Raw genomic sequence first — 15000 nt, 5'->3', positions numbered from 1 at the left:
TTAATGGGAGGAAAGGAAACTAGAATAAGATCTGACATTCGGAATATTCCAGAGGAAACAAAGCTTTCCCTCTCTCTCTCCTCCTCTCTCTCTCTCTCTCTCTCTCTCTCTCACCACACACCACACACACACACACACACACACATGCGGCGCACACACACACACACACACACACATGATGATATGAACAGGAACCAGAGAATTTGACGATAATAACAGGAATTCAAATTAGTCTTCCTGGGGGTGGGATTTATTCAAAATAGCCAAAACTCCAACTTCTCTCTACTCTCTTCCTTCTCTCTCTCTCTCTCTCTCGGCCAAAGAAGGCTTTGTCCAAAAATAGGCCTAAACTTCCCAAATCTCTTCACCTAGCTGTAATTTGTAAATCAAAACGGTTTGATTTTCTAGGTATTTGTGAAAAAATCTGCCTACCGGCGGGATTCTTTTTGCAAACTTACGGCCTATAGGAGCCTAGTGTGTTCCTCTGGCGTAGGTTTTTTTTTTTTTTATCGACAGTTGGGCCACTTAAGTCACAATCGTGGTTAATTCAGATATAGACGAGGATTACTGATATACTTTTTAAGTTAAGGAAATTATTGACCAAGGAGGAGATAGAGAGAGAGAGAGAGAGAGGCTGAAACTGGGTTAGTGACAGATTGATACCAGTTGTTTATGAGATTACTTCCATAAAGAGAGGAGAGATAGAGAGAGAGACGAGAGATGAAGATGATGAGAGAGAGAGAGAGAGAGAGAGAGAGAGAGTTACAAGGATTAGGATGCCTCAAAAGACTTGTTAGTTCCATCCGAGAAGGACATTGTGTGCTCACTTAATCAGTGGGAAGCAGGTTTTACTGGATGGCATTTCACAGTGTCCTAATTGATTTTGTCTAGCTTTTCTTTTAAACTCTTCCACACTGTTGCTGTTTGAAAAAACACTTTTGGTGGCAGTTTATTCCACGTGTCACATATCTTGTATGTAAAGAAGTTCCCACAGGGGGTGGATGTCGTTGTATTCTCTTCAGTTTCTAGCTTCCATTTCTATTTCTTTGTCTTGGCTGGGGGTTTTTCGTTTCATGTAAATAGGTTTACTGGTCTACTTTTGTTTATGCCTTTCAGTAATTTTGTGAATGTTTCTATTTAGTTGTCCTCGCAATCGTCGTGTTTCTAAGGCATACATGTTCAGGCTTCTCGTTTCTTCTTCTATAACCTATTTGCCCTGATTGGCTGAAATTAACTTTGTGGCTCTTGGCTTGTTCTCCTTCTAATTCTAGTTTATGTCTTTTCATTTAGTGTTGGTGACCCAAAAACCTGTACTGCATAGTTCAAGATGGGGTTCTAACTATTTGATGTGTAGGAGCTGCAGTACCTTTTCCTGGTTTCTGTATTTGAAATTGCCTCTTTCTTTATGTATCCCCACTTAGTTTCTATGCCTTTTTTTCTTTTCAGCTTTTATGCCACTGTTTTGTAGATTCTAGTCCTTGGTAATAATGGATTCCAAGGTCCCCTCTTTTGTTCTACAACTACCTATGTCATTCCCAAGCAGCAATGTAGCTGGCATGAAGGGTTGTTTGTTTCCTATTTGTAACAACTTTACAGTTTAACCCAATGTTAAAAGCCATTTGCCATTTTTTTGTACCAACTCTCCTATTTTTCATTTGAGACCAATTTCTTAAACTTTCCACTGGCATTTCTGGGTTCTGCTGCATTTAACCTCCTAGTTTGGCCGTCATCTGCAAATTTGGTTATCCCGGCAAGTTTAAGCCTACATCAATATCATTTAATGTAAATAAAAAAAAAAAAAAGAAGAGGGCCAAGGGACAGAACCCTGAGGAACTCCCGCTTGTTACAATCTGCCCCATTTCTGATTCTTCACCATTTATTTACGACTCTGGTTTTCTAGTAAGTTAAGCCAGTCTTCGCTCCAGTCTCCGATTTCTCCTAACAATTCCTTAAAGCTCTGGACTTTTTGTCATTTAGTTTTTTGGTGGTGGGAACTTTGTCAAAAGGCCGTTCTGGCGAAATTTAAGAAGAAGTATATTCTATTGTCTTACTGCTGGTCGTAAATAATAACAAGCATGTTACGAAAAAACTCCAAGAGGTTTGATAGGCAGGATCGTTTGTTTTGCCTGAAAAAAACCGTAGGTTGACTGTTTTGATCTGTAATTTATGGAAAGATTGGGGCTATAATTTCCCGGTCTTCTCTTGGAACCTTTTTTGTTTTTGTAAAAACCTAGGAGCACATTTCCCTAGTTTTCCATCCTTTTGGTTTGCCTTTCTTTGTTCAGCACACTTCCTGGTTAGTGTTTCTATAGGTTGAGGAAATATCCCTCCTTTTTCTTTTAGCTCTTTAATTTCTTTCTTAGGATGAAATTCCCATCCGGGCCGGCCAGGGGGAGATTCTGAACCCTTGTTGAGTTTGACTCTTTTGTTTTTAATGTTCCTTTCTTCTGTAAATATATTTTGGAATCCAATGGAATCTGTCCCTTCTATAGTTAATAGGAGGTTCCGGTATTGAGTAGTTGTCTTTCAGTTGTGAATACACTAGTAAAAAACTTATTCAATAACTCTGCTTTTTTCCAAGTCTGAGTTCACCAGGTTACCTTCCATTGTCCCTTAGGGGAATCTATCCGTATTTTTTTATTGGTTGTCCCTACTATTAACAAGCCTCAAAAAGAATTCTTTTGGGTTTTCCTTTACAAACTGATGCAACTTTTTTTTCCTTTTCCCCCTTTTTTGGTCCTCATTTATCTTTGGCATTTCTTACTAATTTTTGTGTCCACCAAATCCAAGAGTTAGTTGTTTATGCCGCTGCTTGCTTCTATTTGGTGTTGGGCGGCGGTGGGTAGGGCTTCATTGATTTGTGCAATGTCTCTTTCTCTTATCCTTATTTTTAAGTTTCTCTGGTGAAACCACGGTTGGCTGTAGGGGTTAGGCCATTTGTTAGTATTTGCCTTAAATGGTATAACATCTAGAGCGTTTTTAGTTCTCGTGTATTTCTCATCTGCAAAAGCTTTCCAGTGCCTTATCCTATGCCTTGTTGTTCCTCGTCGTACTCTAGATTTTTAACGTACATTTAGCTTATTTAGGTCTTGTCGACGGTAGTCTAATTCTCATTAACATTCCTTTCTTCTTTTTCTTTTTTTATGTGAACATTAATTTGAATGAGAAATTTAATTTTATGGTCACTTTTGCCTAGATTCTTGCACCTACTGAAAGGGTCAGGATACTAGATTATCTTCCTGTTGATAGGACGATGTTTCTTAGGTATGCTTTTGTTCCTCTAGTGGTTTGTCAACCCATTGGTGGCATGGGAATTCATTTTTTTTAAACAAAATCGTAAAAAAATCTCTTTCTTTCTATGTTTGATGGTGGGGTGGGTCATCGTGTACCCAATGTACTTGCTGCATTTGAAATCTCTGAATTATTATGCAGTGTAGTTTGTATGTTTATCTTCTTGTCCTAGTTTGTTGTTTATTTCTCTTGTTTCATATAGTGCATAAACAACTCTTCATCGGACATTTGTGATTTGGGGGGTGGAGGTCTGTACACTAGTATTAGAGTTATCTTTCCTTCCCCTGGGAGCTGGTTTTATATTTGGATAGCCAAATTACTTCATGTTTATGGTTTGTAATTTGTAACACGTTATTGGACTGAGGTGGTCCCTAAAACTTATAACATAACTGCCTCCCACCTTTTTTTATTGAGTCTATCCTTGTTTTGAACAATTTATATCCAGGCTAATCTGTGTACTCTCCTACCGAAGTCTTCTTTGTTGTATCTTTGTAACCCACGTTTTCTGGTGATACCTATTATGTTCTAATTTCCTCACTTGCCTACCAACCAATGATTTGTAGAGATCTACTTTGTTCCGAAATTGGATTTGTGCATTAAAGCTGCGTCACTCTGAGGGACTTTTTCTATCTTCTCTTTTGCCCATTGGTGGCTTTCTTAGTTTCCCTTACTATCACTGTTGCCTTGCAGTGCTACTGCTAACCAGCTTCTGGGAGGCTTTCCGATTTCTTACCCCTTGAAAGTTTTCAGTTCACTTAGGTTATTTCCAAGAGGTTTTTGTTGAGAAAGTTTCCTATTAGTTTTGTTCTTTCCAAATTCAAGTGAGTTGCCATCTCTTTTATATATAGTTTTGTATTAATTCCCTATAAATCTGTCCCAAAAGTTTTTACAAACCTAACACCTTTTTCTTGGCCATATTGAGTTTCCAGTCAGTTCAGGTGATTCCAATTGCCTTGCTGATCCAGGGAGGAATGGCTTACATTGGTTTCTGGGTAAAAGTACTCTAAGAATGCCATTATCAGTTTTCTCTCGGAGTGATCTCTTACCAAATTTTAGTTCAGTTTGGCCTACAAGACCTTCTGTTAGGGCCAAGATCGTCCGGTCTTTTAGAAACGAAGGCCATTTCCTCCTCCCTGCACTATGACTACACTTTTTTTCTATTATTTACCTAGATTTTTTTCGTTTACTGCTTCGGCTATCGTTCTTTTGCTCCTGCACCTGGTGTAAGAATTAACGTTTCTCTTGGCTTCTGTTTTTTGGCCACAGAATTTAAGCCCTTTGTTCGGTTTTAAGTAACAAGTCTCTGATTTGAGAATTGTTTTCCTCTTTCAGCTTTCTGAGAGCACAGCAAATCTTTTATCGTTTTTGTTGCATTCCTTTTGGGGGGACAATTGTTTTTTTCTGGCTGCTATCAGTCTTCTACCAACAGCTTCTTCTTGGAATTCATCATTTTTATTTATTGTAAGCATCTTTCTTTGTACCCCCCCCCCCATAGTCTAGTTGGTTAGTTTCTGGTTTCATTCTGGTTCTGGTCTTAAAGCAATTGTTTTATAATCTCACTATGCTCTCTCCGTTTTGTACTGGGTCGTTGTTCAATTCCTGTTTTCTTTCTTAAGGTTTGTAACTTCCCTTTGTAGGTCTCCAGTTTTCTTTTCCATCCTGTCTTCTCTTCTCTTGCCTTCAAGTTTGTCCTTTGTCAACTCCTTTAGTTCCTTTGCTAATACTTCTACTCCACCCCCCCCACCCCCCCCCCCACCCTCAGTTTAGCTATCTCCTGTTCTTTGTTGACAGGAGAGACAGGACACTGAGACTACCTATCTTTGATGTCATGCCTCTTTGTAGTCTCAGCAACACAATTAGCCTAAGCAAATGATTTTTCGCCACGAGTGAACAGCAGCATCCCTTAAATAACTAAACTTCCAGCAGCCAGAATCTTATGACCTGAATGCTTCTCCTCCAACCATGAAAATCCCCAAGAAATGGCCACACCACCAGGCCCCACGGGTAGGAAGTTCCACAATCAATATTACAGAAGCTCGTCTGGGGTTTTTAGTTGGCTAGGACTCCAACAAGGCACAAAAGCTCCGCAACCTCAGAGCACTTTAGCCTTCACTCACAGGGTAGTAGCTGCAGGGGTGGTCATTCATTACACGAAGGAGTGAGCTTAACGGGGCACAATAGCAACACTCCATTTCTGCATACCCAATTGCCCCAGGATCCCTCCAATCCTGGTCTTTGGAAACCTGCAAGCATCTGCCCTGCGTTATTTAAAGAGGTTCCAAAGCCTCTGTTCTGGAGCATGAGATGGCTGTCAGCTCCTTACATTAATCTTATGTCTAAGTTTTATATATACATTTTTTCTTTATAAAAGACGTACAAGGAAGAAATCCTTGCAGTCACAAGATGAAATAAATCAGAGAGAAAGTGGAATGGCAAGGTGGTAGAAAGGTGGTTTGAACGGAAATAAAGTGGGAGATTTAAAAGAGGTCGCAGCTGAGGGCTGAAGGGACGCTGCAAAAAACCCTCAAGTATTGCCTACTGTGCACCGGAAAAGGTGCACTGCAGGCATTACTCCCCTTATAGAGAGAGAGCTCTGTAGATGCAACCTGCGTAGATTAACTTTCATATGAGAGAGAGAGAGACAGAGAGAGAGAGAGTGAGTAGTTGAAGGACCCAATATTATTATTTGCGTTAAGTTAAATATGCAGTGCGTTCCTCTCTCTCTCTCTCTCTCTTCTCTCTCTCTCTCTCTCTCTCTCTCTTCTCTCTCCAATATCAGCCCAATAGTGATTACCGAATTATCGAACTTTAATACAAAGTTAATTTCCCAGTTGGGATGTAAAAAAAATATGCCAAAATATTTTAGTTTTTTCTAATTTTCAAAATAGAATCCTCAAAATCATCCCCCAAAAAATCATGACCTTACCTTACAGACCTACATCTTGTTCGGGTTGCCCCAGGTCCCTCAGTGTGAGGCACCTCTAATGTCTACCAGAGAGTTGCTAGTGCATCTTCCGGTATATTTTGCATCTTCCAATCTTGGATGGTCTGGGATGCAGCTTAGATATTTGTCGAGCTTATTCTTAAACACATCTACGCTCACTCCTGATATATTCCTCAGATGAGCTGGTTACGCATTGAATAGACAACTGCATTATCGATGCTGGTGCGTAGTGGATTAATGTTCCTGTGTGCTTTCCTTATTTTTACTGGTATAGTTTTTGGGCACTATTAATATACCTCTGCTTGCTCTTTCTGAATATTTTAGCTCCATGATGTTTTTCGGCTATTCCTTCTATCTGTTTCCATGCCTGAATTATCAATGTAGTGTTCTCTTCTCCTTTCTAGACTATATAATTTAAGGATTGTAGTCATTTCCCAGTAGTCAAGGTCCTTAAACTTCTTCTATTCTAGCTGTAAAGGACCTTTGTACACTCTCTATTTGTGCAATATCCTTTTGATAGTGGAGTACCATATCATATTGCAATATTCAAAGTGGACTACGAACATATGTTTATAAAGAATAATCATGTGTTCAGCTTTTCTTGTTTTGAAGTGTCTTAACAACATTCCCATTTTTGCTTTACATTTCGCCAATAGAATTGCTATTTGATCATTGCATAACAAGTTTCTATTCATCATCACACCAAGGTCTTTAACTGCTTCCTTATTTGTGATTGTCTCATTATTAGGTCCCCTATATGCATATAGCTTTCCTTCTCTGTCTACATAATTTATTGATTCAAATTTATCAGAGTTAAATACCATCCTATTTACCCTCTGCCCAGTCATTATACTTTGTTAAGGTCTCTTTGTAGCGCGTTCCTATCATTCACAAAGTATTCTCTACTTATTCTTGTGTCATCGGCGAAACTACTCACTACCGTCTATGTCTGCAATCATAATAAACAAACAGTATTGCAGCTAACACCGTACCTTGCTGGCACACCGGATATTACCTTAGCTACATCCGATTTCTCATCGTTTGCAATAACTATCTGTTTTCTATTGTGTAAAAATTCTTTTAACCATCTTCCTACTTTATCGACTATATTATGCTTTCTAATTTCTTCGCTAATATATATAGGTCTATCTTGTCAAAAGCTTTTGCAAAGTCTAGATAACCACATCTGTTTCATTTCTGCTTTTCATACTTTTGTATATGTTCTCACGGTGGACTAACAGTTGGATTTGTGTACTTTATCCGGGTACGAAACCATGTTGTCCTATATTAAACAATTTATTTTTTTATTAAATGTTTCATAATATTTTTCTTCATTACCCTTCATACACTCCCCCCCCCCCCCCAAAATATGTGATGTTAGACTCACAGGCCTATAATACTTGCCTCTAGTCTTGATCCACTTTTGAAAGTAGGGGTAATATATGCTAATTTGTGTTCATCATAAATCTTGCCTGTATCTACACTTTGTCTTAATAATATTGCAAGTGGCTTTGCGATAGAATGAAACTACCTTCTTTAATAAAATAGCAGGGACACCATCAGGCCCAGCTGCAGCTCTATTTTTAATTTCATTAATAGCCTGCACAATATCAGCTTCATTAATATCTATGTCTGCTAAATATTCACTATTTTCGTCCTTTACTTCTATATCATTATCTTCATAATCAATTCTAGGGGTGAATTCTCTCTTGTATCGTTCTGCAAATATGTTGCATATTTCCTTTTTTTCATTCGTTAATTTCCCTTCATTCTTAGAGGGCCTATTTCTATTCTTTCTTTTATTCATCTTTTTCGCATACGAGTATAATAGTTTGGGGTTTTGCTTGATATTTATTAGGGCTTTTTCTTCCAAGTCCCATTTTTCATTTTCTTTTGATTGTATAATCTTTTGTTCTGCATTTTCTATCTTACTTTTTAGTTCCATCCCTTTCCATGCATTCTTTTCTTTTGCAAGACCTTTTTTCCACTTTCTGATTTTCTAGAACAAGATCCTTCTTTCTCTTGGTATGCATGACTGATGTTACTTTTCTCCTTCGGCATATATTTATCCACTATTTTCTCTAATATTTTATATAACATCTCCGTATTTACCTGTATATCATCACTTACGAAAATGTTATCCCAATCTTTGTTTAATTCTTCATTTATTTCTGACCATTTTATATTTTTACTGTAGAAGTTGTATTTTCCATATCCTTCCCACTTTTTCATTTCTTGCTTATCTCTGTTTTCACTTGCTTTGGAATGGACTGTTAATTCTATGACATTATGGTCTGAAATACTCGCATTATAAACTATTATTTCTTTAACATAATTCATCTCGTTCACAAATACTAGGTCTAAAGTATTTTCCTTTCTTGTGGCAGGTGATTTATTTGTTGAATGTTGTATTCTAGTAGCATATCTAATAGCTTTTTCGAATTGCCTCTTATCTTCTGCACTGCTGTTACTCTCTTTTTTATATGTATAAATACAACCACAATCTCCTATTCGTTCTTTCCAGTCTACGAAAGGAAAGTTAAATGTCTCCGGATAGGAGAATAGTCCAGTCCTTGGGATTTGTTTCTACATATATCATCCAATTTTTCTATTATTATGTAAAACTCTTTAGTATTAGGGTCTATATATACTATGTTCATTAATTTTTCAGATTCAAATTCTACCGCTATTAGTTCACATTCTGAGTTACTATATTTCTCATATATTTTCCTTGTTTTTGTCTTTCCCATATATTGCGGTTCCCCCTTGATTCCTATTTTTTCTATCTGATCTATAAGTTTGGAACCCTTTAATTGATCGTCATTCCCAGTCTCTTGGGAATACCAGGTTTCATTTATATTCATTATAACTATTTTCTTTTCAATTTGGGTTAGTTCTTCTAAGTATTCTATTTTTCTTTTTGAGTTACTCATAACTAAGCCCTGCGCATTCATCCCTATGATGGTTTGCGTGTTTTCTCCTTAATTTAATATGGTAATAATAAAAGATTTTTTCCTATAATCTCTTTCCTGTTCTGGTATGTTGTTCTTTTTCTTCATTTCCAGAAAATTCTGACATTAAAAAATCCAACTTTTCCGTAATATTTGATCTTCCTTCATAAATAATATTCATTTTGGTGCCCTGAATCTGCAATTTTGGTCTCCGTATCTGCAATATCCTCTTGCATCATAAATACAGTTCATATCTCTTGGGCTGTATCTTGGAGCTGATGCTTGGAAACTTTTTGTTGACACTCCATATCGTGGTGATGGCTTGCTTTTTTCCTTCACCTGATATTCTTTGTTCCTTTCTTTATTTGTTTCTTTCTTATTTTGGATTTTGTTATTCGATTGATTATCTATTTGATTTTGATTCATAGCTACAGGGTGCATATATTTACACTTTTTGTCGAACTCACATCCTTTTCCTTCTTTTTGGTGTTTGCATATTTTTGGATGTAGATTTGATGTAGTTAATAAGGAAATATTTCTTATTCATAATTATGAATAATTATACTACACTTTTCACGCCCTTGGAGTCCAACCGCCTAAAATTCCCCATTTTTAAAATAAACATCAAAACTAATTTTCGCTTCTGTAATAATAATAAATAAAATAATAAATAATAATGATAAAAATAAACTTTATTAAAAGTAACGGCTACTTCAGCAGCATTACACTTGTAGAGATTCTTCTCTATTTTGCGAATAGCGGCTTTTTCCGTGCCACTTAAACAGGCTAGTAGAGCGCCGATAGAGGTCATGATCAAATACAGTATCAAAATAGGTGTATATATTTGAATTTTACGGATAAACTATGATACCATAGTCATCAAAGTCATTAATGATTCTCTCTCTCTCTCTCTCTCTCCCTCTCTCTCTCTCTCTCTCTCTCTCTCTCTCTTTCTCTCTCTCTTTCTTAAAGCGAGCTTTCCTCTGGAGCTGCCAGACATCCTCAGGCTGGGAAGCTGAGGGTGGACTGATCTTGGTGTGGTGTCCGTCCTCCTTATATTTGGGGTTGACAGCAGGGGTTCTGCCCTATGCTGATCTCCTATTGGCTGATGGCGGTGAGTCTTCGTTTTCATTGGTGGCTTGAGCTAGGTCTCAAGCCACTTTCTCCGAGCCGATGGTTGCGATGCTGTAGATCCTGCAGCCGTCTAGACCTCCTGAGCGGTGCGGTAACGTTGATGGGCATTGCGCTACGGTGCAGGACGTCACGGCTAATTTGATTTCCATCGGCTACAGGAGTACCTCGTTCGGGGGCGTTGTCTTCCGTGGAGTTGTCGTGGTCGGTGGTGTCATTGTTGGTGGCAGGTCTTCTCATACTCGTAGGGAGGAGAAATTCTTCCTGCGTCGTATTCAGTGTAGGTTTTATTTGCTGGATGAGAAGCGCCTCCAGCAGGCGCAACCGACGGGCATCAGGGGCCTTCCCGATGATCTTCGTGTCCTGTATGATGACATCCCGGGAGATGGCCTCTTGATGTTTGGTGCTGGCGTGATTCTTGATAGCCCCCTCTTGGGCATGGCATGAGAGTTTCTTCGACAGACTCATGGTTTAGTCATACCTACGTAGGCACCGCTGCATTCGCGGACTGGGCAGGTATACTGGTACACTACATGCGTCTGCTTCAGGGGGTCTTGTACCTGTGGAGAGGGGTTATTTTTCATAATAAGGTCTCGCGTCCTACGATTCTGGTAATATTTGATGAAGTCAATATTCTTGGTTTCGTCGGTTGGGGATACATTTTCAGAAATAATTTTCTTAATGGAGTCCTCATCTTCACGGTAATGGGAACTCATGAGGGCTTTGTAGTACAGCTTGATATTATCCTGGGGCGGGGCTGCAGGCTCTCACTACCGTACCATTTCTCCAGGGCTGTGCATTAATTAATTTGAGTACCCGTTATTCACAAGTACTTGGGAGGTGCGGTCAAGTTCCTAGTGAGTGTCCTGCCAGGTCGTGCAGTGGGAGAGGGCTCTCCTGACGAAGGCCCTGACGGTGGTGCTTTTGCATCTGGCGGGGCACTCGCTCTCACCGTTGAGGCAAAGTCCTAGATTGGTCTTCTTTGTGTAGACTGAAGTACGGAGACTCTGCCCTTATAAAAGTTGGCGAAGAGGACTCCCAGTGGGGAGCCCATCACCACGCCGTCCTTCTGGCAGAACATCTATAGCCATGGTGGGTGTAGAGAGGGGCCTTCTTCGTCCAGATCTCCAGCAGCGTACAGAGTGAGGCTTCGGGTATGTTGAGGGGCGCTGTCAACTGATCCCTGTAGACACGGTCGTTGATTATATCTATGGTTTCGTCGACAGGCACGTTCGTAAATAGGGACTCCACGTGCAGCGAGGCGATAATCCCGGTGCCAGGGGAATCCTTGATGGCCTCTAAGATTTTAGCCGAAGACTGCAGGCTGTACTGACTCGGGACATAAGGGGTCAAAATTTCTCCTCCCTACGAGAATGAGAAGACCTGCCACCAACGAAGACACCACCGATCACGACAACTCCACAGAAGACAACGCCCCCGAACGAGGTACTCCTGCAGCCGATGGAAATCAAATTAGCCGTGACGTCCCGCAGCGTAGCGAAACGCCCATCAACGTTACCGCACCGCTCAGGAGGTCTAGACGGCTGCAGGAGCTACAGCATCGCAACCATTGGCTCGGAGGAAGTGGGTTGAGATCTGGCTCAAGCCACCAATGAAAACGAAGACTCACCGCCACCAGCCAATAGGAGATCAGCATGGGGCAGACACCCCTGCTGTCAACCCCAAATATAAGGAGAACGGACACCACACCAAGATCAGTCCACCCTCAGCTTCCCAGCCCGAGGATGTCTGGCAGCTCCAGACGAAAGCTCGCTTTAAGAAAGAGAGAGAGAGAGAGAGAGAGAGAGAGAGAGAGAGAGAGAGAGAGAGAGAGAGAAAATCGTTAATGACTTTGATGACTATGGTATCATAGTTTATCTGTAAAATTCAAATATATGCACCTATTTTGACACTGTATTTGATCATGACCTCTATAGGTGCTCTACTAGCCTGTTTAAGTAGCACGGAAAAAGCCGCTATTTGCAAAATAGAGAAAAATCTCTATAAGTGCAGCGCTGCTGAAGTAACCATTACTTTTAATAAAGTATGCTTGAGAGAGGGTCTGCTTCCTAAGTACAATAATAATAATAATAATAATAATAATAAAACAAGTACTCTCATTCTCACCCTTCGGCGGATTGACCTCAACTCCGGAGCGGTATAAAGCCTCGTCAGATCTCCAATCTTCGTTCCTCCTGACTGTTCGGGCGCCCATAAGGGCGAGGGTGACCGCCCACGCCACGGCGAAGGCCACCCTGAACCGCCTCCTCCCCGCCCTTCGTCTCTGGCGCCTGGGCGGAGCTGGTGACGAAGGCGCAGTGGAAGGGGACGAAGACGAAGTTGGAGATTGTAGTACTACTGTTTGGTGGAGAAAGATGGTGGAGATAGGTGTTAGTTTTTTTGGTTGGTGGTTGGGGGCTTGTTGGGGATAGTTGGAGAGAGAGAGAGAGAGAGAGATAAAATACGATTAAATTATTGTGGACACATTGATTATGATATATATACAGACACACTTGGCATAAATAGAAAAATATCTGAATCACCTCGGGATCGAACGCAGGTCTATCCATCGGAAGGCCATGTGGGTGGTCCAGTTGGCAGAGCCACCCATGCCTCTCAATAGAAAAACCTGGGTTCGATCCCGCTGTAAGCCTGAAATTAATAAAGAATTAATATATGCATTTATATCAAATTGAAATGTTACCGTTTCTCAATAGGGACTTTCCTCCCGATACTTGACGCCAGAGCGCTTGGGCTCCCAGAGCCACCAGGAGGCAGGCGCCCATGGAAGGGATGTAGAGCACCCTCTCGGCCACGACGAAGCCCACGTAGGCCAGTAGATTCGACGCCGGCAGGAAGGGCATCACCAGAAGACTCCAACCGAGGAGTAAGTGGAGTTCCCCAGGGGCCATCAGCTGGCGACGACAGGAAGACAGTTTTTTGTGGTTTTGGTTGTACGATGCTAGGACGCACGCAGCAGACGAGGGCGTGAAGAATGACGACTCAGAGGTGGGAGAGACGAAGACGACCTCCTCTGTTTCTTCGTCTTCTTCGTCGTCGTCTTCCTCAGCGCCTCCTCCCGCGAGGGAGACGTTATTGTTGAGCTCGTCGTGGTAAGCGTGGGGCGAGTAGTAACTACTGCACCTCTTCGCCTGCCGCGTACGATTCACCCAGCAGGAGCGGAACGCCCTTGTAAAACCACACCCCAGCAAGACGCCCAGAGCCAACGTCTCTATGTTAGCACAGTCCGCAAGAGATGTGACTAAGGGCACGGCCCCCATAGACCAGTCGAATGACAGCGTGGCGGGCCACAGCAGCAAACGCCAGTGCACCGCCCACGAGTGGGATATACTCAGCGCCCTCGTCAGCAGGGATTGGGCGTGCGCGGCCGGGTTGTCGGCGGGCGTGAAGGAGGGCGAGTGGGCGGTGATGCTCACGCGAAGCCAGATCAGTATCGCTGTCCCCAGGGTTCCCGGCCAGAGTTCCTTGATGAGGCCCACTACCACAGGCTGCGGGGAAAGTGAGAAATTGGTCAGAGAGAACGGTTCCTCAAAACAATAATAAAGGAACATTTCATTAAGCCTAAACTCCTACCTCTGGATTTCACTGGACATTGGAAACTATATACTGCGAGGATAAACAGTAATTAGTAAAGTAGAGAGAGAGAAAGAGAGAGAGAGAGAGAAGAAGAGAGAGAGAGGAGAGAGAGAGAGAGAGAACGGTCCCTCTAAACAATAATGGATATTTGTTTACCTTATTCTTCGGCGTCGTAGACACGACAGCAGCCGCATGCATTACTAAACCAACCCCAAGCACCGTCACGCCCTGCTCCTTACACGCCATGGCCAAGCCCGCACCGCCCACGCTCACGACCAGCCACGCCCACGGAGGGAAAGACGACCACCACTTGAGGTTCTCGGCGCCCGCCCTTAGGAACGCCGGCTTGTGGGCGTGATGACTCTCCCAACAGACGCAGGTGTGACCGTGACATCCGATGACCACCCGCCTCCCCACCACCCCCGCCCAGGCCCACCTCCTCCTCTGCTGCTGCTGAGTCGTCTCGCTGCTGCTGCTGCTGCCACGCCCTCGGAGGTAGTTCACGTAGGCGGCCAAGGCGAGGCAGAAGGCCAGGGCGGCTAGGAGCTCCGCCCGCCCCACCACCCCTGCGACGGCTTCGACGTGAATAGGATGGGCGGCGAAGAGTGACCCGGCGCCCAGACACGCCCACGGGCCGACGCCCACGTGTCTCAGGACGCCCACGTAGGCTGCCGTGACGGCTGCATGCAAGACGACGTTAGAGGCGTGAAAGGGCAGGGCGGAGAGGGGGCGGCGTTGAGCGTGGGCGTGAGGAAAGGCACTGGGAGCGAGGAGGCTGGGTTGCCGTGGGCGTCTTCTAGAGCCTTCGGGGTGGTCTCTTTCTGCGCCTTCGTCAGGAGGCTGGAGAAGGCGGCGTCCCACCTGGGGGAAGGAGAAATGACGCTGGGGAATATTTGAACTGAGGTGATTATCTTTGATTATGCTTAAAATCTCCATTCCTGAAAAGGTGCAAATTGACTGGTGAATTTATACGGTGAAAATAACGTGATCAGTTACTTGGAAGTTGATCAATAACTTGGAGGTTTAACTTGTAATGAAAATAACTTTATACATAACTTGGAAGTGAATTCAATTAACTTGGCAAGG

General features: G+C 42.3%; 1 protein-coding gene across 1 annotated transcript in view; it reads right to left on the bottom strand.

The window, feature by feature from the left end:
* Positions 1-15000, bottom strand: part of LOC135199514 (protein O-mannosyl-transferase TMTC2-like) — a 150617-nt gene that overhangs the window by 22659 nt on the left and 112958 nt on the right. The window contains 4 exon segments of the mRNA XM_064227632.1: positions 12445-12675; positions 13022-13826; positions 14071-14643; positions 14646-14775. Of these exon segments, the coding sequence (XP_064083702.1) occupies positions 12445-12675; positions 13022-13826; positions 14071-14643; positions 14646-14775 (1739 nt within the window).

The sequence above is a fragment of the Macrobrachium nipponense genome, chromosome 25, assembly GCF_015104395.2.
Source record: "Macrobrachium nipponense isolate FS-2020 chromosome 25, ASM1510439v2, whole genome shotgun sequence".
NCBI classification, from domain to species: Eukaryota; Metazoa; Arthropoda; class Malacostraca; order Decapoda; family Palaemonidae; genus Macrobrachium; species Macrobrachium nipponense.
This window is presented reverse-complemented; position numbering and strand designations above follow the sequence as displayed.